Source organism: Apis mellifera, linkage group LG8, assembly GCF_003254395.2.
Source record: "Apis mellifera strain DH4 linkage group LG8, Amel_HAv3.1, whole genome shotgun sequence".
NCBI classification, from domain to species: Eukaryota; Metazoa; Arthropoda; class Insecta; order Hymenoptera; family Apidae; genus Apis; species Apis mellifera.
Window position 1 is genome coordinate 6751228 of NC_037645.1, and position 25758 is coordinate 6776985.

A 25758-nucleotide genomic window follows, 5' to 3' on the forward strand; every position below is an offset into this window, starting at 1 on the left:
ATATACGTGTATTACACATGTAAATAACATGTGCATACGTACACGTATGTATACATATACCATCTTTAATATAGATCTTTCTTCTCTAGAGACAGCACAAACATGTAATATATTACAATATCATTACAAGGACAGTCACGGATCTCCGGCGATCATTTTTTTTTTTTCTTTTTGATCTAATTTCCGCGGTATTCCAACGCGAATTTCCTGATGGTCACGTATTTTATTAAAATTTAATATTTTTTTACTTTCTTGAGTTGGCCTATTTAGAGGATATAGGCGGACTCTTTGTTAAAATTAAATTATTTTTTTTGAAGTTGATATTAAAATCTTTAAAACAAATTTTTGATAATAATTTTGATAAAAATTGATAATTTTTTTAAAAACGTATTTAAAAAATTCAAACAATAATTGTATATAATATCTTAATCTGTATACATTATTAAAACTTAATTTATATATTTACAATTTTTATAGAAATATATAGAATATAAAGGCATAAAATAAAATTAAAAATTAAACGTTTCTTTTCATTTTTGTTTCTCTCTGGTTTTCAACTTTATTAAAAGTTGATTTTAATTCCATTAATGTATCTTGTTTACATTATTAAAATCGTTGATAATACGAATTAAAAAACAAAAACCTCAGTAAACTGAGCTTAATTATATCTGTATCATTATCAAGTTGTATTGTCTGCATTGTCTGCATTAGGATTCCCTTGGAAAATAAAATTGCCAGAGAGTTAAAAATTCTAAAAATTTAAAATATTAATTAAACTTTTATAGTTCTATAAAATTAATAAAATAAAATAATATATTAAAGTAGTAGTAAAACTTATTTTACATATTTCATTCTAATAAATGTTTTACTTAGATGCTTCTTGATAAAATTTGTATAATTAATATTCAACAGACAAAGTTAAAATAGTTTAACAATTGAATATAACAAATATTTAATTTTATTCCTCAATTTTAAATTAATTTATTGAATTCATCAAGGGAAACCTTATAGATTAAAAAGAGCCTAATTTTTTTTTTGACCAAGAAATATACTTCACTGGCCTATAGATTTTAAGAAAGTGACACAGGATTTGCATGGAATCCGTTCAATACTTTCTATTCCGCTAATTAATCTAGTATTTACACAAGTCTGTCATACAGCGGACGCTTGATCAAATCTTTTCGCCTCTCTAGCCGGATACGCCTTAGCAAAAGTAAAAAATAGGTACTTTCCAGCCTTTAGGCTCAACTAAATTGTGTCCCCGCTAGAATTGGAAGAGCGTTGGAAGTCACCAGTATTTTCTGGCTAATTAATTATTTTCTCTTTATAATTCTGCCTGGTGAAGGAAGAGAGAGTCTTTTCGTATAAGATTTTGCATATGAAAATAGGTATATACCATTTACATTATATATCTCACGCTATCACAATATACGGTCTAAGGTAAAGTCCTGGATTGATATGTACAATATAATATATTATTTATAATATTTCACATGGTGATTCATTTGGCTTGAGCATTTTGTATATTTTTCGGGCAAGTCACTTGTTTTTGTGGAGCAAACATTATTGTCCTGTTATAAAGTGACTAAGAACTTTACAAGAATTTTAAAGATTTGAGCTTTATAGGCTATTCAACATTTGTAATATTATTTTCATTAAAAAGATTATTATTATTTATGAAAAGAATATCAATTGTTAAGATTTTGTAACGGTAATGTGTTATAATTTTAGAATAATAAGAATTTTTTTGGCTAGTTTTTTCCAATAAACTATCTTTAAATTCTGCAAAGATATTTAAATGTTCAGGCTAAATGGAGCACATTATTTATCGTAATTCACACAGTTCCCGTACGCCTCGTACGAACTAAATCTTTATTAAATAGATATACTAATCTGTAATATATTTTGATTATTTGATTGCGTCGTTGATCTGTTTTGGCATATTTCTGAAGCCTGATTTAGATCAACAATCTCTTTGAAATATCTAGATGTAAAAATTGATTAATATAGAGATAAATGATTTTATGAAGATCAGACTTCAGAGAAGAAAGAGTGTGAAAATCTCCTATGTTTCTGTAGTTAATTCGAGATGCACGGGAAAACTTGTGAACTAGAGAGAATATGAAGTCAGAAGACACAGTTGAATCTGTATAATTTCTTTTCTTACGTTGACTCTCCCTTCCTATCCTTGCCTGTCTAATTGGAAACCCAAAAATGAAATAGTACAGTATGTGATGACCTGGTGTGTATGTATGTGTATGTACACTGGTGCAAACACAGTCAATTTCATCGTGGCGTCTAATATGTACACTGAATTGACCATGGAACACAAGGTAAAAAACGAGGGGCAAGAAGAACATGGTTTCAGCGCCATTTGCAGAATAATCCCCTTTCTGATTCTAGTGGATTGCACGAAGATCCGAAGAGGTAGCATCTGCTAGGGCAGTGTCTTGTTCAGAAGGCAAGTGAATGCTTCTGTTGGATTTAGGATCATTGGACAAAGTTCACGTTGAACGTTTCCACCTCCATAGGTTGTAAGCTCACCTCCTGGAGGCCATCCTTTAACCTCTGTTTCGTCTTGGTGCCAGTTAGCGAGGTTTTAGTCACGTTCAGATTTGCTAGTTTATAGAAAGATGTCCCCTGACCGATTTTCTCTGTTAGTGGACAGTGTTTTAAAGCAATATCAACTCCCACGGAGCAACTATAACCCTGTCTATGAAGCACCATCAGAGCACTATTCACAGGGAAATGTGGCAGTTTTTGATCATGATTGGTCCTAAGATTTAGCAAATGTAAATCACATGGGAAACTCTGACTAAGTAGCCTAACCTCTGGTGCCATTGCTATATCGCCTTCTGTCCCATCAACCACAAAAATATTCACAGGATAATTGAGAGCATTGCTCAAATGGTTAGCAAAGAGTGAAGGCTTGGAGTACTTGTCTTTTTCCCCAATAATGTCTTCTAGCAATAACCAATGCTTAATGATAGTTCTTCGATTATCCAAAAGACCTTCACCCATTCCTCTGGAATCATCATATAATGTTCTTCTGTCTAACATAACTTCTAACCATCCTGGTTGATAACTGGCTGCTCCTTGGCAGTGATTCACTAAAAGAGTAAGTCTGTGATTAGTGTCTTCTATATAGGCCATAGTAGTGATGGGGAAATAATTGCCCTCAATGCCAATCCTGTCTATTTTTGTCCTCTTGATCATCTGATGACCATTTAAATCTGTATAAAACTCTGGAGGATCTCCATTGAGTATATCAGTCTGCAATCGCATGAACATTTCTGTTTCACGATTTTTTGGAGGAGTTTCAAAGTCTACAATGTTTCTCAAATAAATTGCTTCGCCCAATCCGTCATCTCTGTGGTAAATAGCAACATGATGAGTTAACAATTTCCCATATTCAACAGTCAACCTTGAGCTGAGACTTCCACTAACAATGTAAATCTTTTGATGAGGTGTATAAGCTTCTAGAACATCCTTATCAATATCGCGAAGATTAGGATCAGGCATGAACAAATAGGCCCCACTATGAAACTGTGCGGACGGATAGGCAGCGAATTGAATGGCACATTGCATAATTTTACCAGTCGCCTTTTTGGTTACTCTCTTTAGAAAACCAGTCTGACCATCAAATAACAACTTCATCCTTTGATTTTCCAATTGAACATCTCCTACTTGCATAGGTTTGATGGGAAATACATTGTCCTTGCCGCATCTACTGCAATATACTGTAGAAATAGCCTCCATGGGTACTTTATCAATTTGTTGAAGATGATAAGTAGCTATGGCTAGAGGTTTCAGCTCTACCACAAATAATAAAACATAAACATCATGAGTGATACTGGTTGCATTCATCACAGGAGCTATCTGATACGGAATAGGATTCTTTTGTGTGTCCAGAACTCTGATTTTATAAGAAGTGACTTTTAGACTGATTACCTCGTGTCTGGGTTGAGCCAGAGGATTAAATAGCACTATTTTCTTCGTTTCCTGACCGTTAATTCCAATAGGTATCTTCTTTGGTAATTTCTCATAGCTATCTCTATCTGATTCAGCCAAAACGTATACGGAATTAGGCTTACTTGGACTTCCAGCTAAAGATTGAATGGCGAAACTTTGCAGACTGGTCGTATCTGATATAGATTCAAAGAGTTTTAAAGCATAGTCTTTCATAACAAAAGATTTGGAAGTGCCAGTGATTGCGTCATGATGTTGGAATAAACCTAAGTTCCTTCTAGCCTTCACCAGCTTTTCAAAATATGTTTCATACAACATAAAATCTTTTCCAGATTGTTTGGCCACATTTAACGCAATAGTGTAAAGAATCTCTGCTGATCGAAGGTTTGCCTCCAGTTCACGATCTAGAATCTTCATATATGGCCTTGTAGTGAAGTAGCCACTCCAATAGGCTGGCCTACCTTCGCTGAAGATGTCAGAATATACGAAAAAATCACCCTTCAAAGTTGGAAAATCCTCTATGCGTTTTCTGATCTCATGGAAGTAATCTTTAGGTGTACCAAATACTACTTCTGCATTATATTCATCCTTTCTGCTGTTGATGTAATCCATTAGAATCTTGTAATTGGTATACTGTTGGTCCCACTCGATAGCATGATCATACCTGCAACAAAGACGAAAATAAACATTATAGACATATATAAATAACGAAGTCCGAATTATTAAATTAATATGAATCTTACTATCATTAAAGTTAACTAAAGTCGAGTTATTATATTTAATGTTTAATTAAACAATTTCTGGCAACTTTTACATCAACCAAGAAAATCAATTTTACCTGAAATCATCTCCAAGTGGCATTAACACCACATTATGCATGAACAACGATCCAGTCCTAGAATACTGTTCCAAAAGCAATTCGGCCATCTGTTTAACGTTATTTGGAGTGATTTCCACTGCTCTGACCGAATATTCAGTATACTCTCCGCGAATCTTCCTGAAGTCGAAGTTGAGACAGACATGAGGATGTGGGCCACAGGAATGCTTGATATTATAGATATCGAACGGTTGATTGTGAGTCAGCATATCAGCTTTGCCAATCTGATCCCATGGCTGGAGCCAGATAAAATCGCCATATTGTTTTTTGGCGAACCATTGCTTCCAAGCGTAATGTATTCTCTGGATCACCGTGCCAGAAGCTCCAGATGCTTTCAGAAAGTAAGGTATGGTACCTCCATGACCAAATGGATCCACCGACCAACCAGACTCAGGAATGATGTCCAGATTCGTTTTCAGCCATTGATGACCTGCAGTCAAAAGAACATAAATCAGGTCAATTAAAAATGTACGAGTTTAAGAACAAGAAGGAGAAACAGAGAGATCTTTTCCACAATAGTCAGCATCACTATGGAAATAATCGGCTTTTCTACTGTGTTGATATTGTACTGGCAATAGCAGCCGACCGTTTAATATTCTACGAACAGTTAGATGAATCTTTTGAGGCTTTCACAGGTCTCATTAAGAGGCGTGGAGACACAAACCTTGTTCAAATCAAAAGGATCGATACGAGCAACGTCGTTAAATTCGTGGAATGGTTGAGAAATCGTCTTTTGAGAATCATTCGCTCGTGTTGTCGATTGCGAGACACTTATTGCCGTGTAAATAAATATTCCTGGAGTTCATTTAAAACCTTATGCTTCACGGGAATAAGAATCGAGATTTCTTCCACGTTGAAAAAGTAGAATTTGTGCACGGTCTGAAAATTTTTTTATCACTATGATTGATTTTTGGAGTATTGTGATGACGGTTGGATAGAAATCTATGGAAAAGGGAAATGAATCGTACAATTTATATTTTAAAATCTAGAGAATTTTTTTTAATGAATGTAAATGTAAGATAAATATCTTATTTTTTGAAATCTAACATTGAAATATTCAAAGTTGCACTTATTAAGAGTAATATTATTAGGAGCAATAAAATACAAATTTTATTGATATTCTTGATATTGTTGATCCAAAGAAATTTAGTCAGAGATTAAAAAAAGAAGATTAAAATTTAAATAAGATTATTTAAAAATGATAGAAAACAAAATGTGAGAGTTTATAGATTATAGAATATCAATAGCGATTATTAATACAAAACGTGATTTCTCATAGTAGAATCCTATTTCAATATGTGGTTGTAGTGTTTGTAATCGATATCTATTTATCAGTTCTCACCCACAGCATTCCTCGTAAACCAATCCTACACAAGCCCTATGTAACATGGAGGAGTTAATCCACATTCATTGCCATAGGATAGAAACTGAGTTCTGACTCCACGATGGTTGACTTAAAGTCAATTTATAACTTGGAATGGGATAGATTCTTATCTGAATCGACAACAAAGCTTCTAGTGACAATTTTATATATATATATGTATTTAATGATTAAAAGCTCGTTTTTATTAACTATATAATAAAAATTAATTTAAAAATTTTACATATGAAGAGAATTTTTGTAATTATTTTGATCGACAAAAAAATATAGTTGGCGCTTTTAACAATCGATAAAAATATTTCATAGAGAAATTTGATCAGGAAAAAAAAATTATAAAAAAAATATGTATACAATGCAAGAACAAAAAAAACGCAGAATAGTATACAATTTGTAATGATAGTAGTGTATTTCTTTATTTTATTGTGGTATGGTTTCGATCTTTATGTTTTCGAAGCTAGGGAAAACGTATTTACAAAGGTCTTTCTAGTTTTCTACGATAAACGATTATCGATTGAGTCCATTGGAACAATCGCATATCGCTGATGAATAGAATTCTTTACGTGTAACATTGAAAATTGGCTAAGTGACATTTTTAATAAAAGAGAATAGTTTTTTTTTGTGTGTTATTCGATTAATGATATTTGTATTTTAAGTAAATCTAACACAAATCTCAAATTCTAACCAATTCTAACCGAATTTTATAAATATTTTAATCAATATTTCAACCTAACCTCGCAAAACTCAGTTATTCCAAAACTTTCAATTTCTTTTCATATGAAAGTTTTAAAGAAATTTTAATTTCAACGTAATCTGATTAATGCAAATTTAAATAAATGAAATATAACGTTCTATTTTAGGAAATAATAATCTTGGCTATGTTATTATTCGAGAGACGAATCGAGACAGCTCCAATTATCCCGCTAATGTAATAGTCGTTGGTGAAGTGTCCCCAAAATTTTCGCAGAACCGAATTCGTATTCAAAATCCTTCTCTACACACAATCAAGCAAGAGCATAACAACAACCACCAACAGATGCACTTGGTGTACAGTCAGCCAACGATGTGCTAGTAAGTGTGCGTTAACACACACGCTATCCTATGGATTCAAACCTGTTCTCTACGAGCTGCTTTTGGGCTAAGTACAACGTTCCTGCGGATTTACGTTAATGTCTCTGTCACATATCGATTTTGGCTTGTTCCTCTTGCAACACTAATCCTTTCGTGTCTATAGACAAATAAGATGAATATTTAATTTAATTTACGTAATAATCATTTAGTTTAATATAACTAATTCAAATAAAATAGTTAATTCGATTTAATATGATGAATTATATCTGATTCTAATTTAAAAACAACTCAAACTTAAACTTAATTTAACTTGTTTCAGATTTAAATCTATTTTAATTTGATATTATAAAAATTTCATTCTAATGAAGTAAAAATTTAAATTTAATTTATTAACTTAACCTATTTGTTAACTTGCTTTTGATTCTCATTTATCCTAACCTAAATTTACATATACTCCAATAAATCTTATATTTCTGAGTTCAAGAACACTTCAAAGTTATACATAAGATGAATTTATATTCTGCAACACATCTACAAGATCTAAAATTTAATATTACAATATCATTTTATATTGAAATTCTTCTACCCAAATTTTTTATTCGTTCAAAGATATTGCAATAAAAATTCTTCTAGTGATGCAATCTAATATTGAAGCTGTTATCTGACAGATATCTTTTTCATTTTCCTATTTCGCAGCTGTGAATACAACATGTTTCCACGATAAAACCGAAACGATGAAACGGAAGAGAACTTTCCCGCGGAGATAAACGAGACGCATACCTAGAGAACGTTCAGAAACTGGGTCAATCCGAAAGCATTTGGGTCAACCAGACGGAAGTCCCTAAGGGAAACACGATAAGACATGTCTAGTGGAATTTATGCCTCGTAATTCGAAGATGCAAGATGGAATCATAGATTTCACTGTGGATTACAGGTGGTTAATATTTGTTATTAATGGAATAAATTTGATTTGGCCCTCATTTTCATTAGTGATTTTCTAATTGTTTCGTGCTTGACGAAATTCGATTTTCACAATGTGAATCACGTAATCACTATTGTTTCCAGAGAATTGCAACGATTTTCGATTACCATGTCATATTTATTCGTATTAATCTAATTGTTCGTAAAAAAACAAGGCATTATTTTTTTTTGAAAAAATTGAAATGATTTTCTTGTTATCTCGTATAATTTATTTTTTATTATGAATATAATGATTGAATAAAAATAAAAATTAATTTCAATACATCACGATTGATTTAACCTAATTTAATCAAATCGAATCGAATCGAATCGATATAACTGGAACTTAGGAAAATATTTAATATAATATTTCAATATTTTGTATAAGTCTTGTTGTTATAATAAATAATTCATAATTATTTAATTAAAAAAAAGTCTCAAGACAAATATTTTTATTACAGTTTTCTCCACGATGGAATGTTTCATTAATCTCTTAAACAATTATTAAAAACAACTCGATAGATCGAAAAAAAAACATAGAAATCGTAAAAATCGAAAGAATAAAATAAACCCAATAAAAAAGATTAAATTATACAAAATTATAGTGTATCCGATTATTGTCAATCGATTAAATAAATAATTGTCACCGTGCTTAAACGTTCCCAGCACGAAACTAATTCGAGTTTCCTAATGCCCGATGTCGCGAGGACGACAGCAATTCCTGTACAGGTATTTTCGATTCAGACGCGCGGTACTCGAAATCGTTCGAGCGTGCTTAAACATTAACGTCCACTGGTGGATTGTTACCGGTCCGTTAGTCCGTACGATTCGCATTCACAGAGTCATCGGTGGCCGTTGGTTGTAGCGCGGAAATTGCGTCAATTATTCGAGGAAGCCGGCTTGGCCCGCAAATTGCGCGTTCATCCCTGCCTCCAGAGGGTTTTCAGTTTATTGCAGACGTTTCATTAAGAGAGGAGAGAAGAGGTTATGTTCTGAACTCTAAATCGATTGCTGTAAGATTTGAAGGAGAAAATTTTTTGTAAGTTCAAATTTTAAATTGTAAGCAATTATAGTCATCTGAATAGAAAAACTAACCTGAAAACTAAATCTAATACTAAACCTCAATCCCATTGCACGAATCTTAACCTAATTTTGTACTTTGATGCATTTTCATTGCATTTCATGTTCTCAATTCATAGTAGTGTAATTTTTTAATTATTATATATTGAAGGACTTAACATTTAACATTTTAATCTAATTCCTATTTAATGAATCTATCTATCTGCTTTAACTACCTATTTGAACCAATTCGTTTTGAACTTTAAATTAATTTTCATATTATTATTACAATTTTTGAATTATTATAATATCATATATTATATTTTTCTAAATAGATTATCCTGAGAAGATTATCAGATTAGAATATACACAAGGAAGACTGAAGAGATCGAACATGAACACGAAAGAGAAGTCTGTGGTGTGGTCTAATGTGAGTGAACAAACCATTAAACTACACTCAACCGGTACTCGACTGATTATATCCCATTAGATACGACATGTGTGCATTAAGCGAGTTATCGCGCTTGCACTAGTCTACTACACGATCGAGACCATTGGCTGAAGTTAACAATTTTAATGGGAGAGATTTATAGTTAGAAGAAACTGTACTAGATATATAAACTTGTATTATATTTGACTTTATTTTAGGATCAAATTATTATTATTAATATTTTGATCTTAATTAAGATTGTGTACATTCATTAGTTTTTCTAACTCTTTTTGTAGATTTTAATTTTTTTAATTTAAAAAAAAAACATATATGTGTCCTTAAAAAAATTAAAAACAGTTTTATTGAAAAATTAATTATTGAATGATTAATATTTTTACATTTGATAAATATATTGTCATGCATATTATATTTTTTTCACAAATCATCAATAAATGTTTTTATTAATAAATAAAATACTAATATTAATAATAATTAATAAAGAAATAATTTCTCATCATTTTAAAAAAATTCATTTGTGAAAAGATTAAAATTCAGTAGCATATATAGAATTAAAAATACTTTGCATGCAAATTTCTTTAGTTTTACTGCTTGTACTTTAAATTAGTTAAAAAAAAAAAAAAAAGAAAAAAAAATTGTTAAATCAATTGTGAAACTAGATTCCATGATACGAAATGAGGAAAGCATAGGTGAAAAAAGTTTGTGCATCATGAAAGTTGAGAAGAGGTAAAGGGAAGGCGGGAAGACCTTTTACAGAGGGAAAAAGTTAGGAAACGAAGTGTATTTTCTGGAATAATGAATCGTCGTTCGAATGGCATTCTGATGTTTGGATTTTAATTTCACAGAATTGACAAGTTCATCCGGACCAAATACCGTTAAAAAAGAAAGTTTTCATGGAGGCTGAGAGAAATGATTTTTGTATCTGTATTAGACATATTAACTCTTCGTGACATAATTCAATTTTTTTTTTATTTCAATGAGAAATTTATTATAAAGTTTATTATTTTTATATATTTAATTCTAATATAATATTTTTCAATTTATATATGATTATTTTTATATTTTTGTATATTGAAAAATATACAATATAATAAATTTATTTTATATTATATTTATCTTGGTAATGATATAAATTGATAAATGATATTTCATTATTTATATTATTAAAAATTTTATAACTTGGAATAATTTTATTTACTTCATATATTCTGAACATTTTTCAGGAACGTTTCAATAAAACTACGAAAAATTTTTAATAAATAACACTTTCATATCTGCAACAAATTTTTAATAAATAAAAAAAATAATAATAAAAGAATTATTCTAACAAAAATGTCACATAAAAATATAAAGATTCTATTCGTTATTAATAATAATTTATAATTAATCTCGTAATATTTTATTTTTAATATGAATTTCTCACCATGTACGATTCACAGGATTAATGTCTCTTTCAATTTGAATAAATTCTGCATGCTCGAAGATGAATCGTTGCTATTTCAATAATTCAGCTTTCAATCAGCCGTCGTCTGGCTGACCTTAAAACGTTAACCATCACTAGCGGCAGCCTGACACGAGGCGTACCGCGACTACTCAGATCGTTCGATAGAGCGTCGACCTTTACTACTGACAGACTCGTCTAGTAGTGAAGCGTCGCATTAGTCAGCTGGAAGAACTTCGAGCAAACAGAAGGATAATAAATACCATGCGCCACTTGTTGCTCTTATTTCACGAGAATCGAAGATATTTCAAGTTTTTGAAGATCTAATGTTATATAGATGTTATATAGATTCACATGAATATACGATGTAAGAAATAAATTAATTTTTTCTACATAATAATTTTAATTAATGAATCAATGGAAAATCATTATCAATAGAATTTTATCTTAATCTGATATTTTATATTCATTATTTAATTAATATTTTAATTATAATATTATTAATTGTAATAATCTGATTTTAACGCTCAATTTTTCAGATCAGGTTTAAAAATTATTCAAACATAATTTTACATATCACAATTGTATCTGTATTAAATCTAATTTAAACTTAAATGTGATGTGATGTGATGAATTATCACATATATGTAATGTGATAATTCAATTTAATATTCTAATTCAAATCAAAGATTCACATTTTAAGTTTAACATTCTGACTGAGATATATTATTACAAATAACATAGATCTAACTAGTTAAAATATAAAATTCAAATTTATGTAAAATATTTTAATCATGATAAAAATATTAATCTAAATTAATCTAAGTCAAATTGAAATTGAATTAACTTACCCTATAAATCTAACGCAGCTTTAAAACAAATTTATATTGATATTGATTAAGACAATTATAGATTAAGATAAATCTATATATTGATCAAATTATCATTCATATTAAATACATATTTTAATCATGTTTAAAATTTTAATTTAATAAACTTATTTCCTCAATACTTCTTAAACTATACATAACCTGAAATTAAAATGTTCAAAAGTTCAAAATCTAATTTATATTAAACTTTAATTCAATTTAAATCTAGTCTATATAATTTTATATATACTATAATCCTATCTTACCGATATTTACAATAAGAAATTTCAAATTTTTCGAAAACCAAAGTTTTCGAGTTTCGAGTTTAATCTTCAGCTTAAGAAGGAAATTAAATGAGAAATGCGAATCTCGCACGATGAAATCGGTATGGAGATAACGGGGCTCGTTAGTCGTTGCTAATTTTCAGGGACCGAGCGAAACGAGCCCAGCATTTCAGGACAGGTTGGTAATGGACTCGTCCCGGTGCACTTCCGGTTATTATCGGGCTTCCTGCGCATTCGAAGCCAGGATCGTGGTTATCTCGATTTCTGCAATTGTCGATACTTTCCTTCTTCCACTCATTTTCCGTTACTTTCGTGAATTTCTAAATTTCAAAGGTTAATCTAGCTCTGTTCTTCGATATCGCTCTAATTTCAGCTATTATCATCCATCTAACTATACTTTCTTTCATGTTTTGTGTTTGAACAATTCCAGAATTTTATTTTTATTCTGTTCTTCGATGAAAGCTCATTTCTTGGAAGCAGTTTAACCATAATGAAACGAACATTTCGTGCAAAAATTTATTTTAACCTGCAAATAAAAGTTACGTTAAACCTAACCTTCAATAACATATAGTAAATGAATAATAGTTACGAAGAATTAATATTTTTAGAAAATAACTAATTCTTAAAAAGCATACATATAATCCTATTATGAAGTAATTATCAAAAATTTTCTAATCTAAAAAAGTTCAAATTTAAATGTAAAATTTTACATTACCTATATATATATATATATATTATAATATCAAACATAATCATAATTTAACATTATAATACTTAAATACACTTATAATCACAACTTTTTAAATCAATTTTTTTAAATCCACTCATTACAGTAAGAAATTCGATGAGATAACCTATATTAAGAAATTTATGTGGAACGGATAATTAATTTGCCGCTCAGTGACGGCTATACCTATGCGATTTCCTCTATTAAACAATGGAACGGTTTATTATCGTTGGTTGGTGCCATTGTCCTCTTACGTAGATTTCGATAAATCAATCGTTCTATTGATCGAACAGGTGCGATCGGAATTAGATGCGTTCGTGATCGTAAATTACGCTGATCCGTTTACGATCCGTGACGCTAGGATTTGTCGCTACGAGATGCATAATTTTGCCTATGAGCGCCATCTACTGTGAAAATCTAACCTCAAACCAATCGCTTCTCATCCGAATCGTTTCGATTCGACTTAGTGAATAACTTCACGTTAGTGAAGTGATCATTGATATACTTAACCTAAAAATTAATATTTATATTTTCTTTGAAAATATGTGTAATAAATAATTGGAAAGATTTAATCAAGATCTGGCACAAAATTTGCTGATAAAATTTTGTAAGAAAAGTAATTTTTTTGAATATCAATTAATAATTTTTAATATATAGTTTTAATAAATTATTTTTTAATCTTTCGTAATATTTGTTGTTTTATGTCTGATTAAATTTTGTAGATACCATATATAATATAATATAACTGTATAAGATTTGTCTCTCTCGATTTTCTAAAAATAATTCTAAAATTAATAAAATTTAATCATCGTTCCAAAGTTAATTACAAATTCACATCTGTTCGCTTAACGTTCATCCTCTCTGCTTATAAAACCTATTACAAAATTTTTACGAAACTGCTTACACGTTTCGGCATCGTTCAGTTTTACGATCCGAAATAAAAAAACTCTTTATTAAAATCAATTCATTTTATCTTTTACAATCTTCAAAGCACTATATTATTTCTCCACCCAAGTATACTTTGCATCAATTACAAAAAACGATGCAAATTTGTAAATGGACCAATCCTTCTCTTTTAATCAGATTATTTCTACCATCCTAACGATCCACTAACCCCAATAATTTATTACAATCGTTTCGAAACTTTTCTCAAGCATTCTCGTAATTTTTAACTTTCCTCTCTTCCCTTCGAAATATCATCTCGAAACAAGTGATCGACTCTTTTTGAGCATCTCGTATCGACTTTCGTATATAAACATTAAAATAGTGGTTGAAAAAAATTACGTCTGAAGTAGCAGGAATGACGTCTTAATTGGATTTCGCGAGAGTAATCGCGAAACTTTTCTTCCAAGAGGAATAAAGTGTGGTGGGATACGCCTTTAGACCGCGCCTGAAGGACATTATTTATCCTTTAATTTTTAGCTTGAGAAACAACTCATAGTTTGTTTCAACTGTTTTGAGTTGTCATCCTATTTTTTTTTTTTTTTTTAAATAGCAAATCGTTGTAGCGAATTTATAGCCATAATCTTATCAATCTCTCGAATATAAATCATAAAATTTTGTACCATTTATAAATCATAAAAAAAATCATGGTAGAAATATGAAACACCGAAGCTAAGTGAGGTTAGGTTAGATTTAAAGATGATAAAAACACGAGACTACAATATAGATTTTGATTTACTACGATATTGTAATAAAATCTTTGACAATGATACGAAATTTTTTTTTTTTTTAATGAAACAAATAAAATATTAATATAAAAAAATGTTTACATGAAAACATTTGTTTGGGGAAGAAATTCCACCACGTGATACCAATTCAAGAGACAATAGAAACACGAAACGTATCGTGTTTCCAATTATAGTAGAATCATAATGTGAGAATTTAAATAAAGAAGAATCTTCATTAAACCCCCTCCTCCCTCCAAAAAAACCAATATAAATTCAAACCGGATCCAACTTTCTCTTCGATTTCACGCGAGATCGATTTGGAAAAGTATCCCAATTGCGAAGTATCGTCGAAGGATCATAAAAAATTGAACGAGAGTGAGAGAGAGAGAGAGAGAGAGAGAGAGAGAGAGAGAGAGAGAGAGAGAGAGAGAGAGAGAGAGAGAGAGAGAGAGAGAGAGAGAGAGAGAGAGAGAGAGGAGACAGTGAAAAAGAAAATCTAAAGAAAAGAGGATCACAGAGGGATGCTCTGTGTATATCCTGGCGGACTTAAATTACATCCTTTATACACGGGAGAAGCTTTCGACGAGGATATTCACCAGCAACCGAAGAGGGTGGATCTCGAACCGAGTAATATCGCCGCCAGGACTTTCCTTCGATTGCGCTTCCTCTGCATTTCGCAACCGAAGGCTTCTTGTGTTTTACAACGAGGAAGAGAGAGAGAGGGAGAGAGAGATGGAGAATTCAAACTGTACGCGATAGCACGCGACCGTAAACGCTTTTATTCCGCGATATTTACACTGGATTCATGAGTAAACCGGCGAAATACACCGTGGTGGTCTCTCGAAAGATCTCTCTCGATCCTTTATCGAGAGAACGATTTCCACGATTCTTAACGATTCAGAGGAAGAGAGAACTCGGGTTGAGAAATTCGCTTTCTGTTGCCCAGGTTGCCAAGGAAATGAAGGCAATTTAACCCTAGAACTGCTGGGAGAGGGGGGCAGGTTCCACGAATTCACGATTGGAAAAGTTTAAATTAGAATTATTTTGTGTTCTTCGAATTCGAACGGAATTATTTATCACTATGTATATGTTTATTTTTGAATTTATTTATCTTAAACAGCTTAGGAATTCTTTTTATAAATTTTTAAATTTCAAATAAAATAAAAATAGATCAGATTAGATTATAAACAATTATATTTATAGCGATTATTTCATGTAATTTAATATAGAATTGATTGGAGATTAAATAGATAAATGTTTTATTGATATTTTGCATCAAGAAAGAAAAAAAAGAAGGCATAAATATCAACAATTTAATTATAATCTTAGCTCAAAAACTTTGAAACAATTATATTTATTTAAAATAAAAAAAAATAAATAAATATCAGAATATTCGTTTATATTAACAAACTCGCAAAGAGACGAATAAGATACACGTACAACAACGCATGTATATATATTTTCAAGATGTATTTTTTTTTTTAAGATAAGCCTGTCAATATTGTCACAAATTTCATTCAAGTCGGGGTACGGTATCGGATCTGAGATTCCGCTAATCAGCGGAAGCTAAATAATTCAAGGACGTATCGATTTGTAATTTACATACCAGCTTGTACAGCCGATCCACGCGTTCCATTGAAATAATACCGGCCTAGCTATATTAACTTCCAATTATTAGGCTGCTGAATATGTATGCGGTCGGTTCGCGCTTAGAACGTTAAATATCCAGGGCAGCCGCGGTCGGTCAATATGCGTGCCCGCGGCCATTGCACGCAGATATATTCGGCAAATATTCCGTATGTGAATATGCACCGGTCGAAAACGCAACACGTTACCACCAAATCCTCCTATATTCGCTAGCGGTTGAAACACAGACGCGAAGGATTTCGAAAACTGGCCTAAATCGATCAAACGCGGCAAGTCGAATCAAAATGTGGAGAGCAGTGATTCCAGTTTAAATACAGCGGTAAATTCGATGTTATCTCTGATTTCCATCGAAAAAAAAGTTACGATTAATATTTGACAATTATTTATGATGAGCTCGTATTTAATCGGATAACTTGTATCGAAGTGAACCTAACCTCGAAATTCTTTCGATCGAATCCAATGGAAATTATATTTTAAACACATCGTTTATATTTAATTCCGAGTAAAATAATATTAGTTAATAATATAATATTAGTACATTATTTCTAGAGATTATACAAATAATTTGAAGTTAGACATAAATCGAAACGATCCTAATCTAAAAATTTTTCAACCAGATAAATTCTTAATGATACGTTTAATTCTGAGTGAAAGCAAGGATAATATTACGATTTATCTAGAAATTGTTTCAATGGATAATTTAATAGTTATCATTGAAATTTTTTAACCCTAGTTTCTAGTCCTCTTCTATGAATTCAATTCAGCCAGAACAATAGGTAACAATAGTTTGGATGATTCCGTATATTAATCCTCCAAGAAACATTTCAGGATTGTCAGAGCGATTCCCAAACGTCATAACTCGGATCACGAACGTGCTTAATGGCCTCGAGACGACGATAACCGGTGGATGTACTTAGAGAACGGTAATTATTATGGCGTAGCTAGTACCGTGGAAGCCTCAACTGTAATCAGGGGAATTCTTGGGTATAATAAAATTCTGGCATTAAACCTGGTTCGTTCGTTTTCCACGTTAAACGTGACAATTGTCGAATCTTGCTAGTTTCATGACTGTCCAAGAATCCGAAAAGGAATTTTGAATAAAAAAAGGAACACGGTTAAAATCGTCTCTCACGATATATCGTTTTATATCGTTCAGTGAACATTCACTTGACGGCATTCAGAGACGATAAAAATTCAAAAGATGGTTAAACTCACCCTCGATCAATTGATCCAACATGGCGTAGATGTGCGACGTTGCTTCATCGGTCATCACCCAACCCCCAGTGGTCATTTCCAGCCTGCCATCCTTCACCAACCTCTTCACGACCATCTTTTTGGTGGGGTGAGCACTGTGCGAATGAAACAGAGAATCCAACATCTTGGGTAAGTATAGATTTTTTTAATCTTTCTAATTTGAAAGTTTGTTAAAACAAATAATATTTAGAATTATAATAATTTAAAATCTGAATTTAGAATATATATATAAGCAATTGGGATTTGTTTGAGATTATTTCGTAATGATCACGATCGATGTCAATATACGTGTGATCGATGCTGGTATTATACACGAGTCGATCCTCTCTCGAGGGATTCGTCGTTAAGATGTTTATGTCTGCCATAAAATCGTCTCCTTTTCCATCATTTTTCGAAGCAGGATTACCAAGTAGAGCTAAGGTCACGATGGTTACAGATGGTTATCCGAGTAAATCTCCCCCTCAATTCTCCTCGTGATTTTCACAATCCACCCTCCTTTTTACCCAATCCTAAAAATTTGCTTCCCTAGAGAACGTTCAACTTTACCAGCTGTTCTTAAAACCCTTTTGTTTAGTCAGCATTTTCTTTTAATATGCTTCGATTTAAAAAAAAGAGACCTTTAAATTCGATATGAACGAGTTTATCCGGTTCTAGTGTTCGGCCGACAATTTTATCGAAACATATGAAACATCGGTCATTTTTGAGGTTAGATTTGTAAACTTCGAATTATTTCGAGACAAAAAAACGAAAAGTAAAATTTTTGAAATTACATCTATAAATTTCGAATTATTTCGAGACGAAGCAAATAAAAATTAGGATTTTTGAGGTTAGATCTACAAATTTCGAATTATTTCGAGACGAAGAAACGAAGAGAATTTTTGAGGTTAGATTTACAAAATTCGAATTATGTCGAGACGAAACAAATAAAAAGTAGAATTTTTGAAGTTAGATTTACAGAGTTTAAAATTCTAAAGGTTACTTTTCGAAGTATAATTTTTAAACTCATTATGAACTAAACTCATAAATGAATATATTGTTTTCATTGTTTTATATAATTCACGCACTATAATTTTAATTTACAACAACACGAAGATCACAAATACTTCGAAATATTTCGATCGGTTAAAACCGCGAATATTTAAGTCGACCAAAAAATGACATATACAGATCGAGTAATCGTGTGTTAAATCTCTGAATAAATAAACCCAAGGGAGTAAACGCGTTACGCCGCAACTTGTAATTTCGGCGATACAATTCTCGATGCAAATCATATTTATAGTCGCATTCCACCAGGCCCAGGGAGGGAGGAGGGAGGGGGATTTACGTGATCTCGGTAGTTGCAGGCCGCAATGGCCGCCCATCTACTGATTCACGTCGCTCCGTAAACCACCAACGAATTCCGTTCCACCACTCGTTTCCGCTTCTCGATAACCCAGATCCCGGAGGAAGTCGTCAATTTCCACGAAGACGTCTTTAGGTTTCCGTTTAACACTTTGTACACACAGATTGATACACTTCGTGCAGCCACGAATTTACGAGGCGCTTTCGAAACGGTTCAAGATTTCTTTTTGTGTTCCCGAGTTTGCAGAATGGGAAAAACTTTTTTCTAAGAGTCTAAGAGGATAACACAGGTATCTTCACAGGTAAATATTCAATTCTCTGGAACCACGTTCGTTTCTCTATCGCCATTTTTTATCACGCGAGTATTTTTATACATTTTTCATTTAACTTTTATTTATTCCCTTCGTTTGAATTATTTTCGAAGACATATTTCTTGTTTGAGTACAATTATTCTTTCAGCTTTTCTTTTTTTCAAAACTACAATTATTGTAAATTATAATAAATCCTCAGAATTTCGCATTAAACTCGAAGAACCAATAATCCAATAATTCTATTTTAATTAATTTTCTTTATATCGCCATCTTTTATCATGCGAGTATTTTTATACATTTTTCACTTAACTTTTATTTATTCTCTCCGTTCGAATTATTTTTGTTTATTAATGTTGCGAATATTTCTTGTTCGAATACAATTATTCTTTCGGTTTTTTTCCAAAACTACAATTTACTATAAATTATAATAAATCCTCTTCTTCAGAATTTCGCCCGATAATTCTATTTTAAGCAAGATTCGTTATAATTATATCAATCTATCAAGTGAATCTAGAAAAATTCTATAAATAAAAATGAACAAATGCTAAATTTTTCCAAGCTTCGTACAATATGGAAGAAAAAAAAAAATAGCGAGGATGTTAAGCAAATCCATTTGAAATTCCTTCCCACGACTGGTATAACGCAACGATAAGAAACGAGCAAATTTGAATAGCTAATACGCAGAGCACGGAACAAGGAAAGGAGAAAAGGAAGGGAGAAAAAATTTTGAGATATATCGCGTGAACGCAACGTTGCCTCATAACGGTTAAGGAAGGAGGTAGTTTTCGATCACGGGGGCGGCCATACACACCGCCATTGCTGCGCCCTAATGGGCCGTTTTACGACGGCCCTCGTTCCAGGAAGAAGCTCACCAACACACACCACGGTGTTGAACGCCCCGCTCTAAGTCCAAGGAAATCTATTCCACGTGATCCTCTTACGAAACGATACTTGGGGATCGGTATCGAGGCGATTTCCGTTTTCCTGGAGCGGTATCAGCCCGATTTCCGTTCCCCTGAATCGGAAATGATCCCTTGTCCCAACCTGGCCTGGCCAGAATTTCATCCCTCGTCAATTCCATAAAGAAGTTCCTCTCCACATAGGAATGAACGGTATGATATATCCTTATCTCCTTTTCCCTTTTTTCTTTTTTCGTGATTTCCCTTTTTATGCTCGCGATACTTCTTCGTCTTCATCCTCTTGTCCTCCTCTCTTTTCGATCGTTAAAAAAAAGAAAGAGAGAGAAGCTACGAGGAGAGAAGATCCTGTTGGATATTCCTTAGGGGAGATATGCCTTAACTGTTCTTCCAAGCTCAGGCCATCTTGGCCACCATCGCCCTCCCCTAATAGCATCCTTTACGACTGTCGTCTTCTTCGCGGGCCACATACACGGTAGCTCCTAACTCGAGCATAAAAACTGATGATGCCTGGGCTTTGTGGCCAGGGCAATCGAATCGACTGGGGGAAAAGAAAGCGTTGTTGGAGAGGATAAGATGGTTTTTCGTTGTTCCACGACTGCTAATATAGTCATATAGTTTTCACTTTCCTTTAAAAATTGTATTATTTTTGTTATTATCACAATGGGAATTGTAGTATTTATTTATCGTGAAGGAATAAAAGGAAGAAGATATGAGATTTGTTATTAGAAGAATTATCAGTAAGATTAAAAAATTGATGGTTTATAGATTTAAAAATAATTGTTTACAGATAAGAATAGTTGAGAGAAAATTTATATGAGATGTTAGACTTTGTGTTATTGTTGTACAATGCTGTTTGAGATTCGATATTAAGCTTACCTTTCCCACCAGAGTGATAAAAAGGACACTTCGCTCCAGATGAAGGTCATGTTGGGCCATTGCTGAAGCTTTGAGACCATGTTGTTCAAAATGCTTCTGGTAGAGCTGTGGAAATATTGCTCGAACGTTTTCAACCATCCTGGATCCGTGTGACTGTGGGGCACAAGGATTACCTAAAATTATAAAAAAAAAAAAAAAAACATCTTATGTTTTCCAGAAATTTAATTTCGTTTAGATAATCTCTCGAATAATTGAATTATTTTTTGCCAGAAAATTCAAATGGTTCACATTTTCTATAAACAGTGTTAAATAAATATCAATGATATGAATCTCATATAAAACACTGTATATTTTAGACACGTGATTCAGAACGAGTCTAGAAATAATTAACTGCTATTTATTTTTCTAAAAGAAAAACAGAATTGCCTATTGGCTAATTTCTGGCTAAATGAAAATCGAAACGACTTTTAGGTTATGTATAATCTCGCGTAAAACATTAAATAATGTATGGTGATGTTTAAAATTGATAAATGAATTTATGAAAACAAAGAAAATAAAAAATAGATTTTTGATAAAATTTGTATTATTTATGTATTATTACAAATTATATATGAATGCTTATAATAGTCTATGTATTTTGAGAAAAATGTATCAAATACATTTCGAGAAGCTTCGTTCCAATCTCGAAATGTGTCGGATTGTTCGAGTTCATGGGATGGGCTTAACGAATTTCCAGTGGAGAGAACGAGCAGTGATTCTCAGCCGACGATGTTGGACGAGTTCGAGGCGGAAATTCGTTAATTAGGCCGTACCTAGCCTCGCCACGATAACGATGTTATTTCGTAATTGATACACTACCGGGTCGAGCCGGTAATGCGGCTGCACGCCGGCCAACATTGCTCGTAAAACAATTTGCAGGACTCATTACGATTTACCATTGGTCGGTAACATTCGTGCGCCCGTGCGCCGTTTGATTGTTGTTCATCGCCGACCATCATACATTTTCAGAGGAAAAAATTGCTTTTTTTTTTCTTTCTTTCTTTCTCCTCGCTACTGAATACGGTTAATTCAATTTTCCTAGAGGAAGTTTCCTAGGTGATTTCACAAACGATATCTAGCGAGCCGACATAACCTAACTTTTTCTTTGACTAATACGACGATCAACGCGATGGAGAGAGAGAGACCTTGTCGGATCTCGGTACAGCATGCAGATTTCAAAGAGGTGATTTCAAATTGCATTTGAAATTCGTCGAAGTCAATTTGATTTTCGGCCGGGCCGAAAGTTCGCGTTAATGAAAATTCATACCCGTTGGACCTCGGCTTCAATTTTTCACCGTGTCGTGTTCTCTGCTCTACCATCGGTTTTCAACGCGTTTCTTTTATGAATATTTAACGATGCTGATGCCTGTTTGATCTTTCGCACGGCGACCTGTTTCGTTGCATCGTGATGGCGGGGAAAAAAAAAAGATCTCTATTGAGAACCGCTGGCACAAAGGATTACGATAAACCGATATCCATTCGCTTATAATCAGCGTCGAAACCACGTCACGTTGAACTGCGCATACTTTATCGAACGAATCCCTGTTGTGCGCCTCCGTTTATCATTCGATTTGACTTGAGGGAGAAAAATTCTCGCTCCCTTCTATACGAGATCATCATTATGATTTAAATCGATCTCTATATAATTCATGAAAAATTATAACATCGATGAATTTTATTTTCGTTCATATCGAAACGATAAAATGACAAATAATTTTTTTATCGAGAAATATATCGAGAAAGATATCGAGAAAGATGAAATTCCCTAGATAGATATTCCTATTGGTTTTTGCCAATTGTCGACGAATTATCGTCAAAGACAAATGTTAATTAGAGATCGGTCATGCGATGTGTTTGATAAGTCGGTTACGTGGAAATCTTGGAAGATATCGGGCTTATTCGTATGCATGAGAGATTCGTGGCCCAAATCGGAGCTCTCCTTTAATACATTTCCCTAACCCTTCAATGCTCTGCCCTACTACTCTTCTCGAGTAGAGGGAATAGTATAATCCGTTCCATTGCCAGTTTCCCGATAATTTTGTCGATTACTTCTCGAAATCACTGTGTTATCACCTCTAAGTTGAAGGAATTTTAATTAGAAAGATATTTCATCAGGAATATTTTTATTATTAGTTTTCTTCTAATTTTTTATATCGATTGGTTATTCAAGGAGTTCAAATTTAATTAATTAAATTATCAATCATTTAATATCGATATATTTCTCGAAATATTATCTATGATGCATTTAATTATTTATAACGTAATCTGATTTTTTGTTTCTAGGAACTTAAATTTACATCTGTTAAACGAGATAAATAATAATATAGAATATAGCAGTTTTCTTATGCTACTACTTTTATTATTCAGTTTTCATACTTTCAGTATTTCATTTTCGTTTTTCTTTCTTATTTTGCTCAGTTATCTATTTTGTATGCATAAGAAAGCACTGCTATTAAGCGAATAAATAACGCTAATAAACAAGTTGGCTGACGCCGGTTTCTGGAAAGGAAAAGAAGTAAAGAGAAGAGTTACGAAGGTGAAACATAGGAGAAGTACAGTACGACAACCGAGTCGTGAGCGTTCCATTACATTTCCCTAGCCACGATAGGCAACCACACCAACATTTTACCAGAGAGAGCTCACTTTTTACGAGGACGTACAAATGCATCTCTTAAATGTTGTTTATCCTATGATATTTTGTTCGATATTTACCATTATATATATATATATATATATATATATATATATATATATATATATATATATATTTTACATTATTTTAGGTCAACGATAAACGATACATTAATTTTCTAATGTTGATAATTTCATAGAAAATAATTTAATAAATCACAATTTATAAAAATACTATGATGTTACACATTATGTGATAGAAATGCTATTATTGAACGTAAAGATTAATTTATATATTAAAATTCCCTAGAATAAGAACGCCTCTCTAGATATGCAGTCTCCCGGTCTCTCCGTCTTTCCTCATCTCTCCTCGTCTCTCCCTGTCTCTCCCTGTCTCTCCCCATCTCTCCCGGTGTCTTCCCGTCTCTCACAGTCTCTCCCTTTCTCTCCCGGTCTCTCCCGATCTCTCCCGGTCTCTCCCCGTCTCTCCCGGTCTCTTCCCGTCTCTCCCGGTCTCTTCCCATCTTTCCTCGTCTCTCCTTGTCTCTCCTCGTCTCTCACGGTCTCTCCTCGTCTTTCCTGGTCTTTCCCGGTCTCCCCGTCTTTCCTTATCTCTTCTCGTCTCTCCCCGTCTCTCCCGATTTCTCCCCGTCTCTCCCGGTCTCTCCCGGTCTCTCCCCATCTCTCCCGGTCTCTCCCGGTCTCTTCCCGTCTCTCCCAGTCTCTCCCCATCTCTCCCGGTCTCTCCCCGTCTTTTCTCGACTCTCCTCGTCTCTCCCGGTCTATCCCCGTCTCTGCCCGTCTCTCCCGATCTCTTCCCGTCTGTCCCGATCTCTCCCGGTCTCTTTCCATCTTTCCTCGTCTCTCCTCGTCTCTCCCGGTCTCTCCTCGTCTTTTCTGGTCTTTGCCAGTCTCTTCTCGACTCTCCTCGTCTCTCCTTGTCTCTCTTGGTCTCTCCCCGTCTCTCCCGGTCTCTCCTCGTCTTTCCTGGTCTTTCCCGATCTCTCCGTCTTTCCTTATCTCTCCTCGTCTCTCCCGGTCTATCCTCGTCTCTCCTCGTCTCTCCCCGTTTCTCCCCGTCTCTCCCGGTCTCTCCCTGTCTGTTCCGGTCTCTCCCCGTCTCTTCCCGTCTCTCCCGGTTTCTCCCCGTCTCTCCCGATTTCTCCCGGTCTCTTCCCATCTTTCCTCGTCTCTCCTCGTCTCTCCTCATCTTTCCCGGTCTCTCCTCGTCTCTCCTCGTCTTTCCCGGTCTCTCCCCGTCTTTTCTCGACTCTCCTCGTCTCTCCCGGTCTCTCCCGGTCTCTTCCCATCTTTCCTCGTCTCTCCTCGTCTCTCCCGGTCTCTCCTCGTCTTTCCTGGTCTTTGCCAGTCTCTCCATCTTTCCTTATCTCTCCTCGTCTCTCTTTGTCTCTCCCCGTCTCTCCCGGTCTCTCCCCGTCTCTTCTCGACTCTCCTCGTCTCTCCTTCTCTCTCCTGGTCTCTCCTCGTCTCTCCCGATCTCTCCCGGTCTCTCCCCGTCTTTCCCGATCTCTCCCGGTCTCTCCCCGTCTCTCCCGATCTCTCCCGGTCTCTTCCCATCTTTCCTCGTCTCTCCTCGTCTCTCCCGGTCTCTCCTCGTCTTTCCTGGTCTTTGCCAGTCTCTCCATCTTTCCTTATCTCTCCTCGTCTCTCTTTGTCTCTCCCCGTCTCTCCCGGTCTCTCCCCGTCTCTTCTCGACTTTCCTCGTCTCTCCTTCTCTCTCCTGGTCTCTCCTCGTCTCTCCCGATCTCTCCCGGTCTCTGCCCGTCTCTCCGCGTCTCTCCCCGTCTCTCCCCGTCTCTCCCGGTCTTTCCTCGTCTCTCCCGGTCTCTCCCTGTCTCTAAGTCTAACGTCTTTATCTAGAGATTTCCAAGTCACTTTACGTCACGAGCTCTCGAGGTTAATTTCCGCTCTTGCAACTTGCAAACTTCGTGTAACTTCTCTCGATCTTTCGTGAAAACTAGTTCT

The 25758-nt window shown here is 33.9% G+C and overlaps 1 protein-coding gene and 2 long non-coding RNA genes across 7 annotated transcripts in view; 1 reads left to right on the forward strand and 2 right to left on the reverse strand.

Annotated features, from left to right (window-relative positions):
• Positions 1 to 1027: 1027 nt before the first annotated feature.
• The window catches only part of LOC412838 (alpha-mannosidase 2), a 140234-nt gene continuing 115503 nt past the window's right edge, over positions 1028 to 25758 (reverse strand). For all 5 annotated transcript variants that reach the window (XM_396290.5, XM_006563772.3, XM_006563771.3 and 2 more), the window contains 4 exons: positions 21103 to 21275; positions 17616 to 17749; positions 4808 to 5276; positions 1028 to 4633 (listed from right to left, as the gene is read on the reverse strand). In XM_396290.5, coding sequence (XP_396290.2) covers positions 2491 to 4633; positions 4808 to 5276; positions 17616 to 17749; positions 21103 to 21275 — 2919 coding nt within the window. In that variant the 3' untranslated portion in view covers positions 1028 to 2490. The remainder of the gene's footprint in view (positions 4634 to 4807; positions 5277 to 17615; positions 17750 to 21102; positions 21276 to 25758) is intronic.
• On the forward strand, positions 6566 to 10073 carry LOC102655784. Its single transcript, XR_409765.3, has 4 exons — positions 6566 to 7295; positions 7992 to 8229; positions 9096 to 9294; positions 9650 to 10073. It is a non-coding gene; the product is annotated as an uncharacterized LOC102655784 (long non-coding RNA).
• On the reverse strand, positions 11116 to 13623 carry LOC102655812. Its single transcript, XR_409766.3, has 4 exons — positions 13270 to 13623; positions 12339 to 12882; positions 12055 to 12234; positions 11116 to 11526 (listed from the first exon to the last, which is right to left on the reverse strand). It is a non-coding gene; the product is annotated as an uncharacterized LOC102655812 (long non-coding RNA).